Consider the following 16,799-nt stretch of genomic DNA (forward strand, 5'->3'; position numbering starts at 1 on the left):
ATTCAGACAGAAAGTCGTAAATTTGCATAAAAACTGTCTGTTATGGCGATCGCCGCGATTACAGAAGATAAAACAGAAAACAGAAGCACGGGTCGCATCTCCTCTAGTTCCAGCAATCCATCAGCGATTAATTTTGAAAAAGTAAAAAAAAAATTATCTTCATTCAAAGACGGATAGGATGATCATCGATATCAAAGCAATATTCGAGAATTGTAAAGCATTTTGTTAATTGCGCGCTGATTAATGCAATTTATAGGTTGCGAGTAACCGATCTTGCTACAGTGAGCTATTTTTGCACTTGCTTTATATCTCAATTAATCAATTGAGAGTATGAGTGCCAAGTTACAATTTTCTATCTTAATATTTGCAATCATCAGCTGTCTACCTAAAGGCAGGATAACAATTTGCACACAATCCCTGCCTGAATATGCATCGTCCATCAATGCTTCGGTCGTAATGCACGGAATAGACAAAACATGCAGTTTGCATTGCTAGAATGGAATGAAATGATGTTTAGTGCTTAAGAAACGGATTAAACGATTTTTTGCTTTGCGAACATAAAGATCGCTGTTTGGTTGTCAATGTGAATGCATGCTGTAAAATTAGAGAATATTGCCATTTATATATATTGTGTGTGTGTGTGTGTGTGTAGTAGTGTATTGCTCTCTAGCAAGGCATGCATGCAATTATACGTAAACACCTAGAATCGTCTCATATTTTGACATTTAAATGCATGATGCATAGTGCGTATGTATGTGAGAATGAATCGCATTCCAAATTTCATTTGACTCAGGAGATGTCCCCTATTCGTATAACAGGAAAGGAGTAAGGAACAAGGAAGTGCTGAAGAGGTGATGGCGGCATCCTCTGTACTGGACGATCTTCTTCTTCGGTAAGTGCTACGCTTTTCCACCTGGCCGCTTATCACAGCTACAATCAAACTAAATTCTACCGCATTTGAAACTTGAATCGGCGACCATTTCAACTGGTCAAATAATAGATGCTTGCATATGTTTGGATTAGCGGCATCTATTAGTGAAAATTATAAAGTAAGATGAAGTTTACAACTTTAACCGTTCACTACAAAAAAATTAAGTAAGTTTTCAATTTAGCATTATTGAGTTATTCGGTGTATACAGACGCTGATCAGGGCACGTGCAAATTCGTGCATTTTCGGCATTCATTCGTTACTTTTGTTGTTCGATTTGAAGAAATCTGCTGACGAAGCCCATTAAAGGCTTTTAGATGGCGATACTGGCGATACTGCTCTGTCATATTGCAATTTTCGGTTTTTGTTTCGAAAGTTTAAAGGTGGTGATGGTTTGGATGTCAATGACAAAGACCTGTCTGGAGGACCGTTAACGTTCGAAGACAATGAATTCCAGAGACTTATGGGACAAACACTCGGACAAAACTATCAAAAATTTCAAGGAACTTTCGAACGGTTTAGTAGTTGATGAATCAACCGGTTCTACACATTTACATTAAATAGGGAAGATGCAGAGAAGAGGGAAAATGATTGCCATACGAATTAACTGGATTTTATCGCTTGCCAGGCAAGAAAGGAAGAGTTTTTCTGTGGCGTTTTATTGTGACTGGCAATGAAAAGTGAAAATCATGGATTAGTCCAGGATAGCCATTCATTTCGACAGCGCAGCGTAATATTCATGGCCATTAAGTTTTGTTATGCGTATGGTCAGGTGGGGTCAGCAAGGTCTACTGTATTAAGAGCTGGCAAAAACCGTATAAAACTGTTACTGCAGATATCTATCGAAGTCATTTGAATATATACAACCATATATATTTTTGCAGAAAAGAGCTGCCATAGTGCGTTAGCAAGAGTGCAAAGTTCTGCCTCACTTCACGTACTCACTGGATGTAGCATCTGTTGATTACCACTTGTTCAGATCTATGCATATCGATGGCTTGGTTGGCACGTGATCTCAAAATGCATTAATGATTGGATCGCTGCGAGTCAATATCGTTGTTTTGACATTGTATCGCCGCGTTAGCAGAATGATGGGAAAAAATTATAAAAAATATGATCAGAAACCAATTGAACCGATTGAAGCAATTTTGCCCAATAAATGTCTTTTTCAAGTAAAAAAACAAGCAAAATACATGTAAGCAAATAGATTTTAGTCGGGTTGTCATGCCTATTTCTGTGGGAATAAAAGTCAGTTGGTAATGCATTTCTATCCTATGGTCCTTGCTAATAAGATTAAGATCTCGAATGTACAGTAAACCTCCCTATAACGCGACTTTCATATTACGCGTTATCAATCCCCCGTATAACACGGACATTCCCCCATATATAATGCGGGGATTTTCCAAATACACATTTCTGTACTGTGAAATTTATAATGATTTTCATGTGTAAAAGATTCGTTAATACCAAATCCAGAAAAATGTTCCCATGATTTGGGTTGTATGAGGTCGTAAAAACGCGTTATACGGGAATACTCCTATAACGCGTTTTCGGGCGCATTACTGTATTTATGTTTTTATTGCACAAGAAAGGCAAAAATAACTAGAAAAGCACTTTCATAGAGCGCCAAAGAAATGATTTCGATTAATCGCCATAGATCCAAGATTTGGAAAACTCTTCTTAATCATGACTTTCGTATTTACTGCTTTTCTATTTTAATTTTATAATTGCTTTACAAAGGAATCAAACATTATTTTCTTCACTTTTGTTTTTTTTTTTTTTTTTTGTTTTATTTTGTTTTTTCTTCTTCTTATTGTTAACCGAATTTCAAAAATATTTCATTATTTTGTTTATTACCAAAGCATGTTGATGTTTGTATATGACGATGTCTCATACTTGCACCGGTTGAAATTATATACAACTTTCTTACACATCTAACCAAACATATGTATTTAAATAATTAATTTTAATTGCAATATGAGCCGCGAAAGAGAGTTTTTATGATTGAAACTAAAGTGTTGAGTTCGAGTTGCGTTAACATTTTGTTATCGTTAAAACGTCGAAATGTTGTTGTTATACCGTTTAAAGTTATTTAAATATTTTAATGAGTTTTAAGTAATCGTTTAGTTATGCTTATGATAATATTTTCATTAATAAAATTTTATTAAACGCAGCTTACAACTAAAAATGAAAATGTTTAACATATTTTTTCCAAACGAATGCATTTTATTATCCATCAAGTGCAAGAAATATCTACAAAAACGCTATAGCTAGGCGTAATAATAAAAAAATAATTCAATGAGGAGACTATAAACAAATCCATATCACTTTTGATAGGCAACTTAACCCATAATTATATTATGTTTAATACTTAAAGGCACTGCACTAAGAATATTGTCTCTTTCTCTCTGACCTCTTGTAATATCAAATACAATTTGAAAATGAACGCCATTTACTGAAGGTAAATAAAACCACAAGAGTAAATTTACTGAAATTATAAAATGCATTAAGTGCAAGTAAGAAAATGCCATTCAATGAATGAATGAAAATGAATTGTTAAAGGCGTTCGTCCGTCCATAATAACCGTAGTCTAGATTATTATTGTTATTTTTTTTCTTTTTTTTGTTAACTTAAACCCTTAGAAATATTGAATCACGGTTTAGGAAAACGTGACCATGAGACCATTTGCAGAGACATAGTTGATGATCGTTAATTAGGACTGCATATCCGAATATTCCCTTTCACTCTTTGCAACCTTATGCATTCCAATATTTAGCAGTAGATATAAGGTTAGATATAAGGACATCGTTAGATTGATTCGGATTCGATATACATTTGTTAAAAGCTCATAAAAGTTTCTATTGTGTGCACAAATGAAAGCATAAATCTCGTGATAATCTAGCTTTCAATTGTGAGTATGTGCGGTAAAAATCAGTAACGGACCATTTATTTATTGCGTTGCATTTCAATTATCGCAATTTACATTACAAGTCCATGTAAGTAGCAAAATACAAAAATAAATACAATACGTTCCGTAAATACAGAAAAATGTACCGTAGTTTCATTAGTGGTTCTCGCAGATATCTCTCTAAAATGACTTATATGGATAATAGAAGAAAAGGTTTCCAATCGCGGATGCTTAAGATGTTTACGAGTTTTATCCTCTCGTCTATAAACTGGCAAATCTTGCCTCACGAAGTACAACATTCAGTTTTGGAGGTCAGTGCCCCCCTTTTAGGAGTGTACTGAGTGATACTTTGAATTTCTTTCTCTCTTATGACCAAACGAATATAAGAAAAGTATGTTCAGTTTTCAAAGCACCTAGCACTAGCACTTAAAAGCTTTTCCTTTCGAAGTTTATTCTTATTATTTCTTGCCATACACGACCATATTTTATGATCATATGTTCCAAGAAACGCATAGGTTTATTCACATATCGACCTCTTTATCATTATTTTCACGCGTATGAACGAAATCTTATTGCTGGCGAACGCGCATTTATGCGCATAGTGTTTACTCTTACGATTATTTTAACAATTATGGAAGTTGTTTGACGTGGCCAAGTTAAGCGACAACCTTGCACACCCCGGTCCTATAGGAACCCCATGCTCTCATCAGAACATAAAATGTACCTGTTTGTAGGACTTGCCTTACTTATGTATATACATTAAATCGCTTAATATATATATATGTGTATGTATATATAAGATGATTTATGATCCCACACACTTTTAAAACATATTTCTCGGAAAATCATTTCTATATGTAGTGGTTTTCAACCGAAGGTCTATTATTGTTCTTCACGTGCATATTTATTTATGTGTAGAGATCCATGTGCACAATATACTTGTTGTACACAGGCACCAAGGCCTTTATTTGCGTTGCGTCCTTTCAAAGAGAAGCGCTTAGCCGGTTACAGCGGTAGATAGCGATATTTCAATAATGATTGAAATCAGATAAAATGTGAAAACTAATTAACTTGCAATTAACATTAGAAAGCTTGAATGCAGACAACGTATTAACAAAAATTTTGATTTATGAGTATATGCGGGCGCTGGGACCGGCAACTAGTCATGAAAGGAAAAACGATGTTTTCTTGCTAAGGTTATAATCACAAAAAAAAAAAAGAAATAATACCTCACCTCGTTATTTATTTTTATAAAATAAGGTCGTTAGGTCATGCAAACCACACACACACACACACACAAAACTGCCCTGTGACACGTGATGCTTTTAGTTGCATACAAGAGATGGACTTGTAACCGTGTTCCTGCTGCACTGAAAGAGTTTATGTTAAGATGGATACGCCGTGTTTGTAAAGGGCCAAGCATTTAGGTGATGTCGGCAGTGACGGTAAAACGAAAAAGAAGAATGAATGATATAGGGTGGATCTGTGTGTCCAACTGATAAATGTTATGGCTTCACCGATTGGAAATTTACCAAATTAAACTCTACCGCACTGAGCTTTGAACCCGCGAATACTGGTTTCTTATAGTTGCGGTTCTCACCTGCTCGGCTACTTTTTCGGGAAAGTAATACAACACAATCTATAGTCATCTTAAGGAGAGTTTTTAATATCATCGTTTGCTTGCTTTGCAAAAAAAAGGAAAGTCTTTAACTAGTTGAACTATGCTTGTTCGTAAATATATAAACACAAGATATCCGATTACATTAAAAGTACGACAATCCATCACGTACGATATTTGCTATCATTAATACGTGACATTTAAAATCATATCAATTAATGTAAAACACTATATCTAAAATCTGAATGACGAGACTTCGTAGTTAATTGTAGTATATAAAAATCACATACAATTTCTTTGCTGAGAAATCTTGAGATCCCAGATATGTAAAAAGAGAAATTTTCTGAGTGCATTTTCTCTCACTAAATACAGATAGAGGCCAGATCACTTCTGGTTTAGTTGGTTTGGAAATCTAGAAAAAAATTAAACGCACTGACACACTTTTCCATGATTTTTTCTATCAAACCCATTGAGAAATCAATTTTAGAAATAATTTGTAAGATGAATGTAAGCTTAACTTTGGATGATAGTTAAAACTCGAATTTGAATTTAAGAAAATCTACGAACTTTTAAAAATGGAAAAATCAAACGTTTCTCAATCAAACCATGAAGAAATGATTGCAAACATACATTTCAATACGCACCTCTTGAATGGAATTCTTGCTTTTAATAAATTCTCTTCTAACTCTTATAAATACGTATGGAGCAAATAATATTTCGAGCAGCTCTTCATTTCGAATGCACAACGTAAGCCAGGGCTTTGCTGTAATCTTACATATACTTTGCACACTCGGACTACTTACTTACTCATCATGTCTAATGGTCTTTTTATAATCTCGCGTACACACTAACATAAATAACAAGAAAAAAAAGAAAAAAAAAAAAAAAAAAACATGACCGAAAATTACTAAATGCACGATCTTCTATATATTAGGCATATAGTACAATTTTTCTTCATAACTTAAATGCATTCATTTATTTACGTATATGTACGAAACAACACATGTTGCGCGTGCCATATGCCTGAAAATGACTAATTTTAGAAGAAAAAAAAAAAAAAAAAGAAAATTACGTTTTGTTTCTGAAATCACGTAACAAGTGCATTTTTTAATGCACTGTTTTTTCTTCTTTTTTTCTTTCTCTTTTTTGTGTTTGAACGAACTTCCTCTTCTAGAGCGCAAGTTGTTCTTAATGCTGCAATCCGATCATTGTTAGAAAAAAAAAATAAATAAATAAAACGAATGCATACATTTTTTTTCTAAAATAGATATTTTATGCCTTACACCGATCAGCAGCACAGTAAAGAAGAAATGTTTTTAGTTCGTTTGTTTTTCGATGGGAAGCAAAATGAATCAATGCCTGGATCACTTTAATAAAAGAGAATGACTCTTGTAACGAGAAAATTGTTAAGTATTTTTAACACATAACAAAGAATATATTTATTAAGAGTTTTAACATTAGAACTATCGACATTTTGCATATAACCTTGTCTACCAAAATGAGGTCATTGTGATCCCCTTTCTTTATGAAACCGCCACAAACACGAAAATAGAGATAAGAAACTGAAATTTGGCAGAAACGTTCCTGGCGTGATTAGGTATTATGTAGGTATAAAATGGTTTCGCTCTATCTATGGGCACGCCCATAATGTAAAAGGAACCCCCAAAAAAACACCAACAATTTTTCCATCGAAAGGCAAACGAAATGCGAAGAAATTTCCAAAAACGTGTGATCTACATTTTCCCAGTTCAAGTAATAGCTCCAGTTCGTTTGCTAATGTGTGCACAGTTAACGATAAAATTTAGATTTCAATTAACGCACATTAGCAAGCTGTAGGTGGGCTTGATAAACATTTAGGAAACAGGTTTCGCGTTTTCTTTTAAATAGCCCAGCAGGGACATGTTCACTTTATGTGGTGAGGAACGTGGAAAATAGAGAGTAGTATTCATGTTTAAAGATAGCAACTAAAAATATTATAGTGGGCCATGGCCTATCATTGAATACTCTACACAACTCTATCGTACGATTCTTGATATAACCACTTTCCAAAACAAGGCATTATATGGGAAATTATCGAAAAAGTAATTCGATCCAAACCAGCGTTGCTTCTCGATCCAAAACACGTCAGAATGTATCGAATTTGATTGAAAATATCGTAGAAAACGGTGATCTACAAGAATGAAAGACGAGCAGACATATGGACAGACGGACAGGCAAGTTTAGATTGATTCAAAAAGTGATTCCAAATCGATTGGTACAATTGTAGCTGGTGGGTCTAACTTAAATTATTTCGGGTCTCATACACATCCGTGTAAACGTAATATGCTGTTGTATCACGGAATTTTCAGAGCTATTTTCAATACCCTTAAGAAAAAAGTCTCAAGTCGCCAACTAATACCGGTAAAATTAAGACGAAGTTGAACGAGATAAGCGTTGATTGTTTAAACTTTTGTTATCGGACTTTTCCACTTTATTCTGATGGCTTCCCACGTAAGTGGTTAGTAGGGATCAATAGGTAAGTGAAACTTATATGAGTTGTTAGTGGTATTGTAAGTGACCAGTGTAACGAATGAAAGAAAGTTCGACTTTTGTAGTAAAAAGAACTTCGTAGTGCTGATAACGTGAATGTTGGCAGCGCGTATAGTGGGACATAACTCTTTTTAAACTTGAGTTTCGGTCGTCAGCCAAGAACTTATTTATGCCCAATTTTGCGATAATGAGCACTTTAACAAGTACACAAAACTACATCGATACATGATATGCATCCCTTATGGGTGTCGAAAATTCTACAACAGCATTGCAATATAATTATTTTCATTTTTCGTTAAAAAAAAAAAAGAAAAGAAAATAACAAACGAGGATAGTTGCTAACTTCAAAAAAACAAATTTATATATATATATTTATGAATTTCTCTTTTCATTCCTTTTGTATCATGAATGATGAAATGAATTAATTTTCCCTTATCTTTATTTCCTTGTGACGTTTGCTTCTATCAATTACAAACTAGTTTTTCTTAAGCAGTAATTTTTTATGTGGCGGTGGGTTTTTTTTTATTTTTCTTTTTATTAAATCTGTTACGATGCATTTCGGCTCATTGTATATATAACATACACACATATATATATAAAGGTACGCGGGCCATATTAGCAAGAGTATCTCTCTGGTGAATTCTTTTAAAAAGAAATGTTCGTCTTTGTGGTAACGAAAGCCGCCGCCTTTGATTGTCACCTATAGGTACACTCTCCTATGTAAGCAAATATATAATCATGTCAACAAAGCCCTTTTCTTGATAACCATCGACTTGCTTTCAATTGAAATAAACTTCAATAACATACAACTAAATGATTGATTGTACAAAAACCACAACAACAAATGTTTATCTTTATATATATATGTAATGTAAATATATATATATGTAATGTAAATATATATATATATATATATATATGTAAAATTATAAAATTATAAACCACATGATATTGTTAAATATGTAATATCTTGAGTTTTAAAATAAATATATATATATAAAGTTTTTTATATTTTTTAATCCGTATTACTCTTAAAAGTAAATTTAAAAAAAAAACAATTTTTTTTTTATTTCTTTCAAATGTTTACCTTTGAAACAAATATTCTTTGTTATCGTTTTTTAACAAAATATTTCCCTTATTTTCATTATTATATTTTTTTGATGTAGGTGTGTTTATGCAGAAAATTTTCTTTGTTAACATTGTTGTTGGTGGCACCGGCAGGTGTGGCTGAAATGCAAATAATATCATGATGACGTTGTTACACCCATCTGTTATTGCAAGTCATTATTAATAAATATATATATATATATATATATTTTTTTTTTTTATAAATTAATCTATTGGAAGCTATTAAAGCTATAAAAAGTTAATTATCATCCTCCACGTTCCACGGTGTGTAAAATTGCGCGTAATACCATGCGTTGATCATATGAAATTATTAAAGTGATTAACATATAATCAATTAATTTCAATTTTTATTAATTTTTTTTCTATTCCCAAAATTTAATAGAAAATTTTAATTAATTAATGATTATTAATCGCATTCATGAAATTGTTTATATTCAAGAAATCCACGATAGTTTATTTAATTCTTTTCATTTATTTATTTCAATTTCGATAAATGATGTAAGAGCATTAAGACAACTTACAATGTTTACTTACAGCTATAATACGCCAATTGAATTCCGAATCTTGGCAGCAGAACTTAAACGTACTGATAACTATGCGATCGAGCACGTGATTGCTTCCAATAAGATTCGTTTCGGTTTTCTTTTCTATTTCACAGGCGGGTAACGTATTGCAATTTCTCAAGAATTTTACATACATAGGTTGCGTGCACGCAATACTAAAATAATTCATATATATTTACATTTTAGCAAATTACTATATAATAATAATGTTGAAACTGGGGTATGCAAATTTTTCTTCATAACATTTTCATTTCTTTCACATCTTTCTTACCGACAAATACATACAGATACGTAGCCGTATATAAAGAAAAAAAAAAAAAAAAAAAAAATGAAATCAAATTTCATTCTGCATTCACGTCTACAATGCAGTTTAGTGGTTTTTGAAGAAATCAAATCATCTAATACGATTGACATATAGACAGGTGTTTGAACATATAAATGGAACAAATTCTTAGTCTCTTACTACTTGATAGCACGATTCTAATGCATTTTTGCCATGAATTCTCGGGCTAAATGGTTTATATAACAAGAGAGAAATAAACTTGAATTTTGTTCAATATTAAAGGAAAAAGGTTCTACGATAGGATATATATATATATATATATATATATATATGTATGTATATATATGCGTATACGTACATTTGTATACTTACATAGTTGTATATATATATATGTATAGATATAAATTGATAGAGTCATGTGTTTTTTCTCATGTTGACATACATAAATATATATACATGTGCATGCACACATACATCCATGCATGCATGCATACATACAACACGCGAAAAACGTCCAAACGATTTTGGATAAAGCATTGTCAACCGCAACCACGCTATGCAAAATTATGGAAAACGTGAACACAGCGTGAATACAGTGTCGCCCACGCGCCAATAATATATGCCGCGTCGATTTGGTCAAACGAAGTATTACAAAGTATTCGTATTCGGCGAAAGCTGGAAGCGGTTCAAAGGCTGCACACGTTCAGACTGATGCTGGCTTATTGCACAGTTTCAATCCAGGAATATTACCCATCGAGCTGCTATTGAAGGAGCTGTGTTATGTATTCGCAGTGGCAAAAAGGACAGAACTACTGGCGAAAGAAATTATGGCAGATGTTTGCAGACTTAAGACTTCTCTACGGCAGAACTTGTTGACAGAATAACAGCAGCGATGGGAAAATGACGCAGACAGACGGTGGACCTAGACCTTCTTCCCATAAGGAGTAAGGCAATGAGTAGGAAGGAATCCGAAGTTAAATTCCTCCTCACAAGTTATTTGTGTCATTTCAAATTACGAGCAGATAACGCATGCGATTTGTATCGAAGCATGATCAACGAAGCGCAGCGCACTGTCTTCGTCTGTCCGGCTTGAACATATTTGAGGAATGTGCTTTTCAGATTATTGGACGTAGAAATCACGCTAAGTAACCTGTTAGCGATTGATGGGCTAGGAGAGACGATAGCCCGTCATGCTGTGATATGCAGCCACCCGATGGCGATATCCGAACTCGTAATCACAGGCAAGAAAGTGGGAGGTATGGTGTGTATTGTGAGGATCAAAAATTCATAAGGGTCTATTTCGAGGTAATGTGAAAGCGATTCTGACTCATTAGTTAACAATGCGCTGCGATCGAACAGCAGAAAACAACAATGTCAAAAGTAGGATTCAATTTGCATCTATGAGCGGTAATCTATTTCCGAAAACCATTGCAGAGATTGCAACAAGCACAATGGAATAAAGCAAATGTCAGAAAAATATAGTAAACAGACAAATAATCTTACACTGATGAGGAGTGCGAATTAAACGCTTGAAACGATCCAAAGGTTGAAACTAGAAACATACGCAAGACCATACAGGGTACAAAATAATGTCATACAGGCTGCAATCTTATATTAATCGTTTGGAGAATCTCCAGCTATTAAGGTATATATGCGCATGTATATGTAAAGAAAAATGCAATTAATTTTATAAGCTATAGTGTGGTCAACAAATTGCATATCCACAGGATAATCATTTTTTTTTTTTTTTTTTTTTTTTTTTGGTTCATTTTAATATTCTTAATATATATATATAATATATATATATTTTCTTTTTTTTCATTCATAAAATATTTGAACTGTGCGTACATCACGTGTATAACGAAAGATTTTTATCAGACTTTTCATCATTACTGGTTGGGCGCCAGTGTTATTATTAACATTGCAAATTATGCTCTAATTTCTGTGTTAAAAAGTTGCCTTTCTTTGCTACCGCTTTAATATTTTTCTTTTAGCTCAGTGTTTATAACTTGAGTCGGAAGGTATGCATATTTAAACTAAGATGAGCCAATCATGTCAATTAAAATAATGATGTACATACGTACTACAATTTGTATTATGATGTTATAATTGTATAGGAAAGAAAATTATAATTCACATAGGTACACAGACGGCAAATATTTGTGCTTTTGTGCTAACGTACAAATAATAATAATAATAATAATAAAAAAAGATAAAAATTTCCAACTATTTCTCATAATTTCTCTTATCGAACCATCAATTATGCGTGACATATTCCAAAGTTGTCAATACACGTCAATCATCTGGATGGTTAAGCAATTACCAAAAGAAAATTCGAAAAATGCAAAAAAAAAAAAAATGTATATTAGAAATCTTCCATAAAATTCTTTAATTTTTGTGTAAGAGAGAAAAAGAAAAGAAACCAATCGATCGAGGAATGCTCCATACATAAAGTGAAATCTTATATATTGTGAAACGGTTTCATTTCGTTTTGGAACCATGTCTTTCATTTTAATGGCTATCGAGAATGCTAACGAAAATTATTGTAAATAAAGTTTTTCGCTTTCCCTTCTCCTCCTTGTAAGCATACGAATAATTCGTGGTTTAGTTTAACCTAAAGACCATTTATTTGAAAGCCTTAGTAAATTATATGAATAATTAAAGAGGATCAGTACTAGATAGTAGACTAATCCGACTAGTTACAGCATTTTTCCAATACAGTGCAAGTTAACGATCAACCAGACGGAAATGGTAAGCGTGTCGTGCTCCAAGTTCCCACTTTTCGTTACCCGTAACGCTCGTTTTGATAGAATTAAAGCCGATTAACAATCAGTTCACTATTTTCCATTTGTCAAACCATTTTTAACGCTCAGCAGGAAGCTTCAGAGACCCCATACAGTATGTATATGCATGGCTATGTTTGTCTGTCCGCTTGTCATGTCACTTATAATCATTCTCCTAACCGCAAAAATAAAACTATCGGCTTCAAATTTGTGAGGAACATTGGAAGTTCTTTCACGCAGATTCGTATTGAAAATGGGCAAAATTGGTCGAAGGACACGCCCAGAATGTCATGCAAATCGAGATCGCCTCTGCTTTCCGAAGAGGATAAAGAATTGTTTTTTTCCTCATTACCCATAAACTATAGCAGATAAATTTACGCGTATTGAACGCGTCTTGTGTAGTACCAGTACAAAAATGAAGAAAATTCACTGCACCTTACCACGGTAGCGCAGAAATAATTTTCAAAGCCCGCATAAAGTACATAATTCTTGGGCATTATCAAATTTGGAATGTACCTAAGCACGTCCGTCCATTTGTCTCTCTGTCTGCTACCATTGCGTAGCATCGGTGGTAGACATTCTTCCGAATGAAGTGAAATTGAAGATATCGCCTACGAATTTGCAAAAGAAAAGGACACGCCTATAACGCCCATACATCTATGTAACAAAACCTTTGATTTAAAAAATGAGAAAAATCAGTTGCACCCTCTCCATATTATGAAAGTATGAGACTATGAAAGTTTAGTTCTTTTATTTATTTATTTATTTTTTTGTTTTTTTTTGGTCCTTTTTTCGAATAACGATTCACGAGTTAATATAATTTTCTGACGTTTTTTTTGCAATTTATTTCCTCTACAAGAGAGAAAATCTTAAAAAAGAAGTTTGCGACAATGGAATAGAAAATTGCATCTATACTAATATGAATGCAGGCTATGGATAGACAATACAAGTCATATAGTTGATGCTTACACAAAATGAAAAAAACCAAGACATGACGAGATGTGAAAAATGGCTCATATAACAATTTAATTAAATGAAAATATAAAATATTCGGGCAACAAATTTGTGCACACAATCTGTCCCAGATTGTTGAAAGCACTAATGCTCTTATGTGTGTGTTGTTGAGATGGCCCTTGCAATACACTGCAATATTTAATGATAAGCATATTATTGGAAAATTGCTTGGAAAGATGAATCAATGTACAGAGAGATTATAAGAAAGTTGTTAAAAAGTGACTTGAAAGCGAGCAGGTAGTAGCTTGAAAGTAAAGCAGATAAATATCTCAGTGAAAATTAATCAGAAATTTTTTAGAGAAAAAAAGGATTAATGGCAGCATTTTTAATAATACTAACGAAGTCAGTTTTTTTTTCTCTGTTTTTTTATTTTTTTTTTTTACAGATTATGTGATCCAGATATACGCAGATCCATTGAAAGAGAGAACATTCATTTGTCGTTGCGATGGCCTCGCCTATGACACCTACACCGGTGTATAGATTGGCAGCCGCGACGTCACATCATCACATCTATGCTATTCCTACGCCCCAATATTATGATATGGGAACAGTGAAAACGCTAGCCGAACGTACACGTCTTATAGAATTGTTAAGGGCACCGAACATATTGACATCGCCCACCATAGAACCATCATCGAAAGGTCTGTTAAATGGACCGGGACAAAATAATTGCTTTCTTAATTGTGCTGTACAGGTGAGTTTTTCTTTATTCTTTTTTACCCTTTAATTAATGAGTTTTATGTTTCTGTCGCTGCATATACGTACATTAAACATATATTGTTTACATGCCATATATACATATATATATATATATATATATACATGTTATAAATTAAATCAACCTAATATTATTCAGATGTACACATGTAATCGAGTCATGGGAATATGATTTCATTTCATTAACACAAAAAAAAGAGAACAGATTATGCATTATGCAAAGGGAAAATGCGCGAAAGTGTAATTCGCCAGAGATATAAAAAGCTTTACAAACAAAGGGATTGTTATACATTTATGTATATATATATATATATATATATATATATATAAATATTCTTTTTTTTTTTTTTGTATTCTATTGTTGCATATAAATAAATGCTTATGTGTGTATGCAATTTCTTTACAATTTTGCTCTTATTACCTTTATGAAGTACCTGTACGTTCTTCAATCTACGTACTTACATACATGCTACTCTCATCATTTTCTCCCTAGGAAATAACAATTCCGAAAACGCTATAAAAATCCACATATCGATATCTAAATGTGAATGTAAAGTAATACTGAGTCCACGTTTAGTCACATGAGTCAAATGTCTGTTTAACTGAATCGCAACGAAACAATTACAAGATGTTGCCGCTCCAGATGACTTATGACTAATATGCGATGAATAACTAATATTCGATCCAAGCTAAGAATATAATTTATTTACTTGATCTTCTTTGATATTAATTTTTAGTTTGTTTTCTTTTCTTAATGGTTGTCTTACTTCTCAAGGTGTTAAATACATTTTAAATTATTCGAGCGTTTGTAGGTTTCAAACTTAATGGTTATTCGGTTTGGCTTATCATTCGATTTTTTTTTTCTCCTTTATGTAGATACCTTTGGGGGAGTATTTGTTAAGTTTTTGTAAAATCTAAAAATTAATATTGAAATGAAATGCTTTTGGGACTGATTGTTAATCTTTAGAGTCATTTTTTTTTATTTTTTGTATTTTTCTTTTTAATAATCATAAAAGCCATAATTATTTTATGTAATTTGATAGCAGCAGGTTTCTGGTATAGGCTTTAATGCCTTGACCTGCAAACATCAAAATTGGAACAATTTCATGCAATATTGTTTCTTACGATTTGCTCACAGAATTTTTAGAAACGAAAAGAATGAATGAATGAATGAATTAATAACTTAGCAAGGAACTCTACAGGTGCATAACGTAAAAACGCATGCATAATGCTACCCACTCTTTTTTAGGTAAACACACACACACACACACATATATATATATATATACACGCTCACACTCATGTATAAGTACAAATTCGGTTTAATATTGTGTTCTTTTGACTGTAATTGTTGTAGTTATTGTAGCATGTTGAAAGTTGTTATATGCAGAGACAACTATATAGAAAGATGGTCCAATATTTTGGTTTTAAAATTCTTCTTCTAGCAGCTTATTTCAAACTTTTTGCGTTTCTATTATCAATCGTAATAGTAATGCTGTTAAGTAGCAGTCCTTCGATAGATTATGTCAATAGTTTCTTGAAAGCAGAAGCAATAGATATTTTATCCTCTATATAGTATACACATAAGTTTGAATGTATGAAAAAAACCATATGTTGATAGAAAATCAGATTTGTTGAGTTTTTTTCGTCGTTTATTTGATATTGAAAAATATGAATAAAATTCCAGAATATTCTAAAGCAATCTAGAATATATTCTACAATGTGAAATAATTCATATGTGAAGTGGTGGAAAATTGCAGAAATAAAATGAATAAATATATAAGTAATAAGATATCAAGGAACTATTAACAGAATCTTTATTCATACAGACGATGCGAATGAAACCGCGAGCAGAAAATCAAATTGCATAGCTGTTGATAATAGAAGCGCAAAAGGTCCCTAATTATCTCCTTGTTTGAATTTTGTATAAAATGTTGGGCCATCTTATCGATTAGTTAGTTGCCTGCGTTATAAGGAAAATTCGGTCTGCTCTAGTTTTATTCTCTCCTCTTGTTATATACATATTGTATTATTTATTTTTTTCTTTTTGCGCCAATTTTTTTTTCTTATGTGGTTTTGTTTGATTTTTAATGATCAAATTTTTAAAGAAAATAAGAGAGAAAAAAATGTAATAATAATTTTTTGATTGCCGAGCACCTGCATAGCCTTATAAATTACTAACAATTGCTTAACATCAACAACATTATTGTGAATATGATTGCTCGATGATTGAAGGCAAGTTTTTCATTCATTTAAACTTCAAGATTATAGAAATATTTCAATGATTAATAATTAAAAAATATAAATGTAACGTTGCACGTTATTTAA

General features: G+C 32.5%; 1 protein-coding gene across 1 annotated transcript in view; it reads left to right on the plus strand.

The window, feature by feature from the left end:
- The window catches only part of LOC119644582, a 123,320-nt gene that overhangs the window by 13,792 nt on the left and 92,729 nt on the right, over nucleotides 1–16,799 (plus strand). The window contains exon 2 of the mRNA XM_038044181.1: nucleotides 14,140–14,448. Coding sequence (XP_037900109.1) covers nucleotides 14,200–14,448 — 249 coding nt within the window. The 5' untranslated portion in view covers nucleotides 14,140–14,199. The remainder of the gene's footprint in view (nucleotides 1–14,139; nucleotides 14,449–16,799) is intronic.

The sequence above is a fragment of the Glossina fuscipes genome, unplaced genomic scaffold (assembly GCF_014805625.2).
Source record: "Glossina fuscipes isolate IAEA_lab_2018 unplaced genomic scaffold, Yale_Gfus_2 0, whole genome shotgun sequence".
In the NCBI taxonomy this organism is placed as follows: domain Eukaryota; kingdom Metazoa; phylum Arthropoda; class Insecta; order Diptera; family Glossinidae; genus Glossina; species Glossina fuscipes.